Here is a 12,558-nt window from a genome sequence, read left to right as displayed (position 1 = left end):
AGTAAAAATAATACTTTTTTTCATCTAAGATGCAGATATAGATAATACATATTTTTATTATCTATATAAAGATAAGATGACGCCAAAACTTCATCTTCTAGATGATTATCCATATCATTTTATTTACAATTAGATATCAGTATAAACACTGCAAATTGATGATCATCTATATAAAATTATAAAAGCGATATAAAAATGTATTCATATACTTTTAAGTTCTACTACTTAAGTATTTTTATGTACTATGGCCCTAAACCAAATTATCTGAACATTATTCTAGATAATTTAGTAAAAATAATACTTTTTTTCATCTAAGATGCAGATATAGATAATACATATTTTTATTATCTATATAAAGATAAGATGACGCCAAAACTTCATCTAGATGATCATCTATATAATTTCATTTACAATTAAATATCAGCAAACACTGCGAATTGATGAATTCAGAGAAAAGGATTAGTCTGTGTTGTGCTTAGATGATTTTAAAATTAGCTAGATAAAGATGATGTAAATTTATCTTATATAAGATAAAGATGATTTTGTTTTAAATGTATCTAGATAAAAGATAAAATTATATGGCGATTCATCTAGATAACTTCCAGATAATATTATTTTTTGACTGATTATGTAAACAAAAAAATGTAAATTTTAAAAGGGATATAAAAATATATTCATACTTTCATTTGTAAGTTTTTATCGCTTACTGTTTAAGTTTACTATTTAAATATTTTTATGTGCTATGACTCTAAATCAAATTATCTGAACATTATTCTAGATAATTTAATAAAGATAACACATTTTTTCATCTAAGATGCAGATATAGATATAATACATATTTTTATTATCTATATAAAGATAAGATGCTGCAAAAATTTTATCTAGATAATCATCTATATAATTTTATTTAGATAACAGCAAACACTGAGAGCAGGTATCGCGCGTAAAAAGCGAGGGTGGATATGCGCCAATGAATAATAAAGTGGGGGCGATCTAGTCGTCGAGGGGTGGGGATAGGGGGAGGGCGGTTACGTCGGGTATATATGCTCGATGCGGCCGAGAGTAGCTACAGTTCACCAGGAGACAAAAGACAACGAGAAGAGAAAGAATCGAAGGCAAATCGAGTCGGGCTGGAGTCGGGGATCAGTGAAGAGAAAAAAAGAAAAGGGAAGAAAAGAAGTTATATATAAAGAGAACTTCAAGAGAGATTGCGCGCGAAGAAAGGAAAGAAGAAGCGACAAGTGTGTGACGAAATCGTGATCAATTACGTGACAGTTCTTTTCTTTTTTTTTTTTGGTACTCCGTTATTTAAATTGATTGTAGTGCGTGCGAAGATGAATCTTTCGGTCAGCGCGACGATCCTGTGCGTCCTCATCGTAGCACTAATGTCGGAAACGGCGTACATCAGGCCACCCGATTGGCATCTAAGGTACGGAGATTTTTAAAAAATCAAGTCGGAGGAAGAGATTAAACGAAATCGCGGCCTTTGAACGAGAACGTTTCTCATTCCGGGAAATCGCGCTTTTTCAGACGCTATGAGGCAACTTGCGAAATTGTTGCGACACATGTCGTTTCTCCTCGTTGTCGAATTCACTGCCATTGGCTTTTAAATCGCCCCGATTTGCTTCCATTTTGTATATTATGGGGTTCTGTTATTTTGAATCTATGATTCTATTACTTTCTTTATTAAACCTAATATTTTTATTAACAAACATATATAACTAAATTCAATTTATTCCAAATAAAATCTGAATGTTAAAGATTATATAAAAGATATTAAAAACAATATATTATAATTTTAAATAAAATATAATATATAATTTAAATGTTGTGTGAATGAGATATAATTGCGAGCGACTGTACAATATATGTATAATTTAATAGTTATCATCTAGATATCGAATAATAATAATGCGAATCTAATAATCTCTGCAGATGAAGCGGCAGATTTTTCTCTTTTCTGAAACCTTCCCCTGCGTTTATTGAACTTAATCAAAGCTTTGTTGCACGTACGCTCGTAAGATTAGCGTGGTTATTAAAGCGATGAATCTTTTGCCACATATTTCGAGATTAAAATTAATTAATGTCACTGGTTATAATCGATTGTTGACGACTAAGGCAATTCGAGGGATTTGCACATAAAATCAATTCTAAAAAGAATTCTCGCGTTTTTTTTTCTTCAGATTGATAATATCTTTTTTTTTGATAATGGCTATGAGAATATTCGATTGATTTGTAACATTTCGATCTTTTGGTTGCAGTCGATATAGACGCCTTTCCGATCAGAGACTCGCCGAGCTCGAGACAATTTTGGCGCTGCAAAATGTTAAGGGTGTCGCGGTTCCCGTAGCATTCGGAAAAGTGGATCCAGCTGTCGTGTAAGTTTGCCCTTTTTATTTTACTTCGCCATAATTATGATGATATAATTTGGTTTAAGGATATACGGGAGATATCTAAAAATGGTACAAAATTCTCTCTCTCTCTCTCTCTCTCTCTCATGAAAATTATACACATTGTTTCCACTTTGATATATTAAAGCTACTGTCAAAATTTAGATTTAATTCACAAACTCCCTTAAAAGTTATTACAATCTAAATTTCCGCTAGTTTTACATATAATCTTATAAAAATTCGTTACTACAATCGATTATATTACGTTAAAAATATTGAACAAAGTGATACTATGTATTTCAAATTTTTTACATGTATAATTGGAACTTTAAAGAACAATGTTACAAAAACATTACATTTACATTCACTAAACCGTTTAGAAGAAAGTAATAATAATTTGTTAAAACTCTGGCTTTTTCTTCGATTATTGAGCACTCGGTTGTGTTAATGCTGGAAACAGAAAGTTAGGAAATTAAATTATAGCGCTTTTCTATAAAATGTATAGATTTTTGTCTCCAATTGTATCTCCCATATATTCTTAATTTATCAATTTTTTCCTACAATTATTTATGGGCGCGCATACACATACACAAGATTATAATTTTATATATATATATAATATGTAAAATACATATTATATATACATATAAAACATATGTAAAATATATTTATAAAATATATGTATATATATATATTTATAATCTCGCTTATACATATATAATATTATACATACATATATACATATATATAATGTATGTGTAAGTGTGTGTGTACACATATATGCTAAACTTTTCCTTAAACGTATCTTAAAAAACTATATTACCAATGGTCCTAGAATTTTTAAATTATATGCTAACCGATTCGTGCCAAATTTCATTTTTGCACTGTCGTAACATAGACAGATTAAATTGCAAAAAAGTTAGTCATAATTATGATAAATGATATCTCTTCCTTAACTCCGGAAATTCCATAAATTTCACGCCATTCTTTTCATGAGTTTATCACTATTATGCAGATATGTTTGACGCGAAATTCTATTTTTCTCGAGAGAGATACGATAAAGTAATTACTATAAATATATAATTATATATATGTAACTTTATCTTCAGTAAATATTGGAATATATTTTATAAACGGTAAAGTTTTTGATAAAACTCAAGGAAAATTAGATATATATACTTATAACAATAAATATGTAAACAAAATATTATTCATTAAAACAAAATGTATGCTACTATTAAAGATTTTATTGACCGCAATTATACGTTTTTTTTATTTCTTCAAAGTTTTAAATCATCTGCATTTATCATGTAGCTAAAAAAACATTAAATAAGAAAAAAAGTGAACGAATATAAAAAAAAGTTGCGCGAGTAATCTAACATATCGAGAAACTAATGCAAGGAAAATGAAGGACGTTTCGAACGTACAATGTGCTTAGAGAAATATCTTCACGAGGAATAATATAAAATAGCACAATAGTAGAAGATATTTTTTTTTAATAATAATCTTGTCCCTATTCTTATACGACATCGACATTCGTTTCGCGCGTGTTATTGATCTTAAGCATAAAAAGAATTGAAAGAAAGAAGAAGAAGAAGATAAAAAGCACTTTCGAATACAAATTGCGCGAGTGCGTATGCGACGGTGCCTACTGAATGAATAACACATAACTGCATCGAGACAACGAAGTAAAAGAGAAAAAAAAGAGGTGATTGTGCGAGAGAAAGAGCAGAAAGACGAATGAAGATAACGATGAAGATGGAACCCCTAAACTAGGTTAAGTTACTACATGTTGGACGTTTCGTGAATAAATTTCTATTCTCAGATAGATTCTCAGATATGTTCTTATACTTCTCTGCAAAGGATCCCAACTGCATAAATCGAATGTGACTGTTTCCACGAGTAAATTAATTAAGCGCCAACATACCATTATTGTAATTAACGCGGAATATGAACATCGCAAGTAATTCCACCATATACTCTTCAATTAATAAATGGAAATTGGAAGCGATTCCACCTCTCTCCTCCTTTTGTATCTTTGGTGTGTTATAACACATTCTCATATAAGTGGTAGCTAAAATATTCAAGAATGGCGTACGCTAAATGATATATTTTGTATGATTTAATATACTTTTTGGAAGAAATTTTAGACACATTTGAAAACTAAAATATGTTCTCAGACATAATAATTTTCACACGGATTTTTCTGAACTTTGACACTATTTTTTTCGATCTAAATGATTGCGGTTGTCACTATAGGGAGAGACAGAATAAAAAATGAATACCACATTTAAAGAAACGCCAGTTGATAAGATTTTTCTCGCTAGTTATTCAGTAATAGAGAATTTCTCATTTTTCGCGACGTATCTCGACGACGACATTATCAGGGAAGCAATTAATTAAGCTTCAATAAACAAATTATGCGTCATAATTTGCATGACTGTCATGTTTATTTGTCGGCGATAAAGTCTAAACGTCTGATATCATAGTAAATGGACAGATCCTCAATGATTGCATGATTATTGCATAGAAAGGCGTCATCTTTTCGTTTCTTTTGATACACGAGCACCCAGCGTGATCGCACGAATATCTCGATAACATATGGCATTTCCTCTTCTGATTAAAAAATAATAATATCAGAAATTCGAGTGTAAAATGTTGATGCCCATGAACTTGAATTTCTAACGTGACAAATTGAACATCTCTTGCACTGACTCATTATATGTATATATTATTCATATATATAATATATAATATATATATATAATATATATAATATATATATAATATAATTAATATTATATAAATATTACATAATAATATGATATAATAAATAATATAAATATAAATATAATAAATATTGATTAATTGTTGAAAATAATTTAATTATATAAACACGATATATATATATAATACTAATTTGAACAAGTATTAACGCGTTTATATAATTTTTGATAATCGATATTTTTTTATACAATCTACTGCTCAAGTTTTAACATAATCTTATTATTGTTTTTAGAGGGCGCAAACGAAGATCCATCACGCAATCAATTCTGGGTCAATCCAGTCGGATTCGTCCCTTACTTTGGGTAAGATAATATACGTGTATAAGCTATTAAACTCATGTGCGCCCTTGTTTTGCTGATAAATTTTACGCGAAAATGAATGTGCGGAGCAAGAATTGTTTTCTCGGTTGCTTATATACAGGGTGTCCCAGAATTAGTGGTACATCTGTTAATGGCAGATTCCTGGGATCATTTGGAGATGCTTTCTCCTCAGCGAAAATCTCGAGGAAGGCTATCATTTTTTGCATGTTTCCAATTTTTGCCATCATGTATCTTTGTAACTAAGCCTTAAATTAAAATTCTATTAAAGTAAATTCTACTTGAAGTTAATTGAGAATGTGATTTTGTTAATATTGTTACGTCCTGGCCTGTGGGAAGGATGGGCCTTACGGAGGTCGTAACAAATATTACTCGAAATCTATCAGATTTCAACTTGAACGATTTCAAATCGGCCCCGATAACAGATCAACGAGATAGGCGCTTTTACCTTGTTTATCTCGAGCATTCGTTCGGTGGTCCTTTTTCGGTAAGGGAACTTAATCCCCTTTACACAGGACAGGACCTAGTGCGATCTTGGGCGGATGGAAGAGAGACATAGAGATGTTAAAGGACGGCTACTAAATTCTTTTGTTAGGACTTAATTTTATTCAAACTAATAAATGAATATAATTTGACATTCTTTATTTTAGTTCTAACTGAATTCATTAAATTAATTATAATACAAAATAAAATGGGTTGAAGGAATACATAGATTATTTAGATTGAAAGAATTAAATTATTGTCTCTACATATATTTGACAGATAGCACCTTCCATGAATAGTTGTGTGAGAGTAACTTATCATTATATTATATTAGTGACAATTAAGGCCATTGCACGTACAAAAATTTTAGTTGTAATCGTAAGGCCGTAAGCAAATCATCCAATCACAGTCAAGCATTTTTATTACGTTATGATAATTCTTCTCTATGATTGGACGATTTGCTTACGGCCTTACGATTACGACTAAAATTTTTGCACGTGCAATGGCCTTTACAATTGAAATTGCCGAGCCCCAAGCCAGAGTCGATTACGACGAGTTCGCGCTCGTTTGATTACAAACGTGACGTTTTCTTCTTACGAGTTGTTCACGAGAGCGAGAATGAATCGCATTAACATAAGGGAGAACAGTTGTCTTGAAACAATCCTTAAGTTCTTATAATAATATTAATTGTTATCATTATTATTATTATTTGTTATTATTTTGATTAAGATTCTTCGTTAGCGTGCATTTCATATAGTTATTCGATGTAAAATTATTCACACAAAGTTATTCAATTTCATTAGTTATAGAGTTGTAATAATTGGAGTGATATAAAGAATACGCGAGCTCCGCCTCTAATGTGAGAATTTTTGCTTGATTTTTAGAATGAACGGAAGACGATTAGACGATTATGAAGTTTAATAAGAGAGTAATAAGCTCTCTAAAATTCTGAATTCAAGAATTGTTTCAAGTATATAGATATAAATAAAAGAAGAAAAGGGTTGGGACAAATAACTTACTATTTGGTGTAAAATAAGAGGAAGACCGACTGAGCTTACGAACGGTGATGGCGGGTTGGTACGGAGAGCCTCCTCGGAGTTTTGGTTTTGTCGAATTTCTCACCTTCCTGGTAACTACTGACTGTTAACTGTCAACTGCTGAGTGTTAAGTGTGTATACTCTTGGGAGATTCTCCGTTTTTATACAGGTCTGTCCCACCCGTAGGGCAGTTCTGAGTCTTGTGATTCATAGTCACAGCATTCGAATTTTACTCTCTTCCATAATGATTTTCTCGTTTGTAAGAATAATGGCTTTTTAATTTCGATTGATAACAAGTGTCGGCCGAGAGGTTTTCTTCCTATGATAATTAGGAAATTATTAAATATATTGTTAGATTATATTTTCATTAGCCTGTCCTCGGGCTCTCTCGCAATCGCTGTTTTATGTTTTCTAATTCGAGTTTTATAATTATATGCGAGTAATTAATTCTTGATTTCGGCTGATAACATGAATCGAGCGAGAGATTTCGACATTATTTCCCTCTATAATAATGAGGAAATTGATCGATTATTTGTTCTATTAATCTCACATGTTTTCGTCGGTCTGGCCTCGGGCTCTTTCGCAGTCCTTTTCTCGACTTTTCTATTTTAAATTTATAGTTAATTTTTCCGCAAAACGCTGATTTGCATAAATCGGAGAAGAGAAAAGAACACACACACACACACTGTGAAGTTTATGGACGTAACAATATTTTATTTTCACAAAACTTAGTTTGCGATTAATCGCTTATAACTCGAAAATTATTGGTGCCTCGACATTTTTGCTGAGGAAAAATCGTCTCCAAATGATCCCAGGAATCTGCCATTAATAGGTGTACCACTAATTCTGGGACACCCTGAATTTATATACTTTATTTCTGTAACAAATGTTTTATATGGAAAATACAACATCACGTGCGGTCGCAACACTTTTGGTTCTGTAGCCATTCTCTCTCGACTGGTCATTTGTCATATGTCTGCTCTCGGTAATAATTCTACGACAAGGAAAGACCGACCGAACCGTCAGCGCGTGCAAACTTAATGAACTTCACAGCGTAATTAACGATTTCTCGACATCATGCAACCCGACATTCGCATTTCATTCTTCATTCTCTTGTCCTCTCCGCCTTTATTTATTTGCTCTTGTCGTCTTTAATTTTCAAATAATCGTCAAAGTGAATCAGCCATTGCTTCGTAACATTCAACAGGTAGTTATACAGGGTGCTTACGAAATACTTAGACAAACTTCTAGGACGTATTTCTTACGTCAATAAAGGAAAAAAGTTTATATGAGCATTTCTTATAATTATAAATTAAATGTTTATACTGATGATTATTTTAATAATAACGTTAACATAAACTTTATTTTACTATAACTTCGCAAACCGTCCACTTTTTTACACTATAGGTATATATATAAACTTTTTTCTTTCTTTAGACCCTACAAGTTTGTCCAAGTACTCTGTAAACATTCTGCAAAGCGAGAGTCGAGGATAACATAATCGCTATAATATACATATTATACATTATAGCGAAAATTGCCCAATGTTGCTGTGACGGATCTCAATGTCAGAAAATTAATTTCATTTTCGTATATTCTAATTGCAGAAGGAAGATCAGCGGGAGGAACAGAGATTATCGGACGATTTAATTCAGAAGCTTTTCGGCGTCATTCGAGAATGAGACGGAATTTAGGAAAAAGAGAGAGAGAGAGAGAGAAAGAGAAAAAAAAGTGGAGAACACAGGAAAGAGAGAGAAAAAGAGAGAAAGAGGAAGTAGAGCAATTAAAAAGGATAAACACACATACACATACACATATACACACACAGACATACTCGCATTTAATTGATCTCTCAGTAGTGATCCGTCAGTCGTGAGCTTTCAGTTTCTTTTACGGACTTTTTACGCCTTGAAGAAGTAAATAATTAACACTCAACAAGCAGAAGAATTACTCGCGTAACATGTGTAAATGAACTAGACGGCAACAGCGGGAGATAACGAAAGTGTATATGAGGCATAAATTACCGTGCAAAGTAACACGGTAGTCTTCTCCTTGGGGTGATCGTGTCCCCGAACTGCGTTCTTTATTTAAGTATTTTAGAGAGACTTAACGAGAACACACAGTATTTTTTATATATGTGAATATTGTCTCAGTATTCGTGACAATGAGTGTAATTTATTTCTATATAAGGTACATTTCTCGATAAGGCAGAATAAATCTCTTTCGCGATCTGATTTGCACGAATCGCGTTAATTATTCATTAGAGATGGATTAATAATTAAAATTATAACTTCGTAATTATTCGTAAGAAAAAGTGCATAATTCCGTTTTTTTTTCTCTCGGTTTTTTTAATCTCAGCCCTTCCTCGGCTGCGTCGATTATTTAAGCGATTGCTGTATCTATTACATACAGAGATCGCGGAATTTCGTAAGAAAACGCAATCGTCATTCTAAACTGGCTTTTCTCGATTGCGCCAGTTTGTTTCGCGGAACGCGTGATCTCTCGATTATTCACGATGACATTGAGACTTGGAAAGAGACTTTTGTTTTTTCACTTAAAAGAAAAAAAGACGCAGAATCTTACGAAATTTCTCAATTTTTCCATATCGTGTAATTTTTAATTTTACTCACCGATTCGTTCAATCCATCATCGCGACCACTTTCAATATTATTCTCCATCGAGGATGATGACACAAAGCTCTGAAACAAAAAAAATGGAGCTTAATTGTATTATATCGTGACCATGATTTATCTCTTTCTAGAATACAAATCACACTTTCCAATTATAATGTAATAGTGTTTGCAGACGTTTATCCGCAAAATTACGTCTGTTCTGTCTTTTACGCACAAATTTATATCGCTGATATAATTTGTTTTTCTTCCATTGTAACGCATAAATTGATTTGTACCTTATTGTTAGCATAAAGGACCAAAATTAATATTAATCGTTTCGAAACTTTTACGTTCGCCACGCGAGCATATGTTGCATTCCGGGCTCGGCCATGTTTTCTTATTTAGCCTTTATTAGATTCTTATTTAGTCTCCTTTCTTTCTACGTTAATGTTGAAAAGAAATGATACTTTATGTCGGACACAAAAAAAGCATATTTGTTTGTCGATTGGAATTTATCGCAGATGCGACTGTGTATTGAGAAATATTGCACGAAGTGTTTTTGACACGAAATTATCTTTTAGCAAATGATTAACTCGTCTAGACGAGTTTTATTTATTTCCTTAAGTTTTTAATTTAGAGAAATTAGTTTAGTATTAATTGGACTCGCGTTTCATGAGTCTACACGTTCCTTATTATATTTAATACTTATTGCATTTATAATATTTAATATAAACCTATTTGTAAAGGAAAGAGAGATAGTAAAACCGACATATATAGTGTTTTAAGCGATGAAAATGTATATTTGCGGATATTCTTATGAAATTGTATGCAATTTCGAACAATTTCATTTCTTCCTTGAATTAATGTTCTTCTTTAGCGAATGAAAATTGAAATCTGAGAAAATGGTTCTCAAAATCGTCTCATTAAAAATTCACAGTAACACAATCAATATAGATAAAAATTAAAATAAAGCAGATTTAGAAACCTGCAACTAATATTGCAGAAAAATGTAATATCAAAAAAGATATTTTATTATTACCGCTGTTTTTAAATTTATGTAATTTGACAAAAAAGTTACAGGAAAAAATAATCAAATTTTGAAAACTATGGAATTTTAATTCATTAAATGGACGAAAAGTGCAGGAATATAATTGCTGAAAAATAAAAGTATGTCGGTTTGAGTATCTCTTTTTCTTCTCTATATATATATATATTTATTAATTATTGACTTATTTATTTATTTATATATATATTTATTTATTTATTTATTTTCATATTACATGTGTAAATGCAACTACGTTGTGCTGGTCATAAACTACAAATCAATTATTCTTAGAAAATTTTCACAGTATCATACACATACACACAAGCACTGACACATTTTCATTTTCTTTCTCATCTACTAATCACATCGATTACTTTGAACAAATATGTATACGCAATTGTGAATGCAATAAAATGAAATAATCGATTATTTATGCGATTTATTCTTTTCTCTTACATTCGCTCTTACAGAGATATAAAACTTGGTGAACAAAATATCATTCGGATATTATTATTGATTGTTGTTCAACAATTTTCTTATTTTAGAAAATCTCACCATCTCGTGATGCCAGTTGATTATTTCGATATACGTTTATTTCATATAAATGAGAATCTATCATTCAAAAATCACGTAATTTGACAATTCAAATATTGATGAGCGGGTCAATATATATATATTAGCATAGACGTATAATATATTGTACGCGTCTATATTAGTGTATAAGTAATTTTTTATTCTGATGCAAATAGAATGTCATTTTTTGAGAGAAAGGAGATAATCATCGTAATACGCTTTGCTAAAGTTTACATTAATATGTTTAATAGCTGACATTTCAGAGATTGTGTTGAAAATTCTGTGATTTTATTTATTTAGATATAAATTTTTTATATCAAATTTGTCTTCGAAGCACAAAAAGGTTTGATTAAACAGATTTTGAATGATTGCCTTGAATTATTCATGAAAATGATATGTAAGAAATAATATATATATATCTTTTAGAGGACACGTTATACTATGTTATATATACAATACTAAAATTAGGCGTTAATGAAATCACGAAAAATTAGATTACGACTCCCTCTGCAAAGACACAGTGAAGAGAGAAGAAAATTATACCTTTCTGTCGGTAAATACAGAATTCTTTCTTTGTACGTAGAATTTTACATTATTACATCGTTATATTACCTTATGTTACCACATATAGATCTTTTTATCGAAGTAATAAGTTTGTTGAATATTATTATAAATTTATACGAGAAAGACAGAGGTGCTTGCATATAAGATTGATATATTTGCTAAAGATAGATCAATTTTTAAGCACTTTATATTCTTTCGCGAAAAGAAAAGTTACATTCGACGTTTTCACTGAAAATATTAAATTGAAAGCATTATCTAGTTTGCAAATATTTAATATATTAACCGAAATAATAATTTAATCGGCAAATTACACATTTTCTTTAATAGCGATGAGTCAACCTGTCGAGTCAATGTCGGACCAATGATGTTTTGTACTACTTGCTTTGTGGAAAGAGGCGAAAACACGCTAAGCAATCTTACTAGAATATCATTAATTGTCCATGTACAGGGTGTCCCAGATCTACCGTATAACCTATTAATGGTAGATTCCTGGAATCATTTGGAGACGATTTTTCCTCAGCGAAAATGTCGAGAGAGGCCATTATTTTTTGCGTGTTCCCAATTTTTACCATCTATCTTTGTAATTAAGCTTTAAATTAAAATTCTATTAAAGTAAACTCTACCTGAAATTAACTGAAGAATGTGGTTTTGTTAATATTTAATTTCCACAAAACTTAGGCTCTGCGCACAATAGAAAAAATATTAGGAATAAATATTAAATATTAGGAATAAGAATTATTTTAAAATAAT

At 31.0% G+C, this 12,558-nt stretch overlaps 1 protein-coding gene across 1 annotated transcript; it reads left to right on the top strand.

The window, feature by feature from the left end:
- The first annotated feature begins 1,074 nt into the window (after positions 1 to 1,074).
- Positions 1,075 to 11,100, top strand: LOC145938060 (uncharacterized). Its single transcript, XM_083041400.1, has 5 exons — positions 1,075 to 1,241; positions 1,324 to 1,429; positions 2,262 to 2,378; positions 5,410 to 5,479; positions 8,622 to 11,100. Coding segments are annotated over exons 1-5 (369 nt in total). The 5' UTR covers positions 1,075 to 1,240; the 3' UTR covers positions 8,697 to 11,100.
- The last annotated feature ends 1,458 nt before the right edge of the window (positions 11,101 to 12,558 follow it).

Source organism: Prenolepis imparis, unplaced genomic scaffold (assembly GCF_030444845.1).
Source record: "Prenolepis imparis isolate NDT839.2.m4 unplaced genomic scaffold, iyPreImpa1.0 SCAF_7, whole genome shotgun sequence".
NCBI classification, from domain to species: Eukaryota; Metazoa; Arthropoda; class Insecta; order Hymenoptera; family Formicidae; genus Prenolepis; species Prenolepis imparis.
Note: the sequence above shows the minus strand (reverse complement) of the source record. Positions and strands in the feature narration are given on the sequence as shown.

Excerpts from the sequence above, each read along its gene's own strand:
- LOC145938060 (XM_083041400.1), top strand. Across the intron at positions 2,379-5,409 it reads AAAGTGGATCCAGCTGTCGT|AGGGCGCAAACGAAGATCCA; the intron begins GTAAGTTTGCCC and ends TATTGTTTTTAG. Across the intron at positions 5,480-8,621 it reads GGATTCGTCCCTTACTTTGG|AAGGAAGATCAGCGGGAGGA; the intron begins GTAAGATAATAT and ends TTCTAATTGCAG.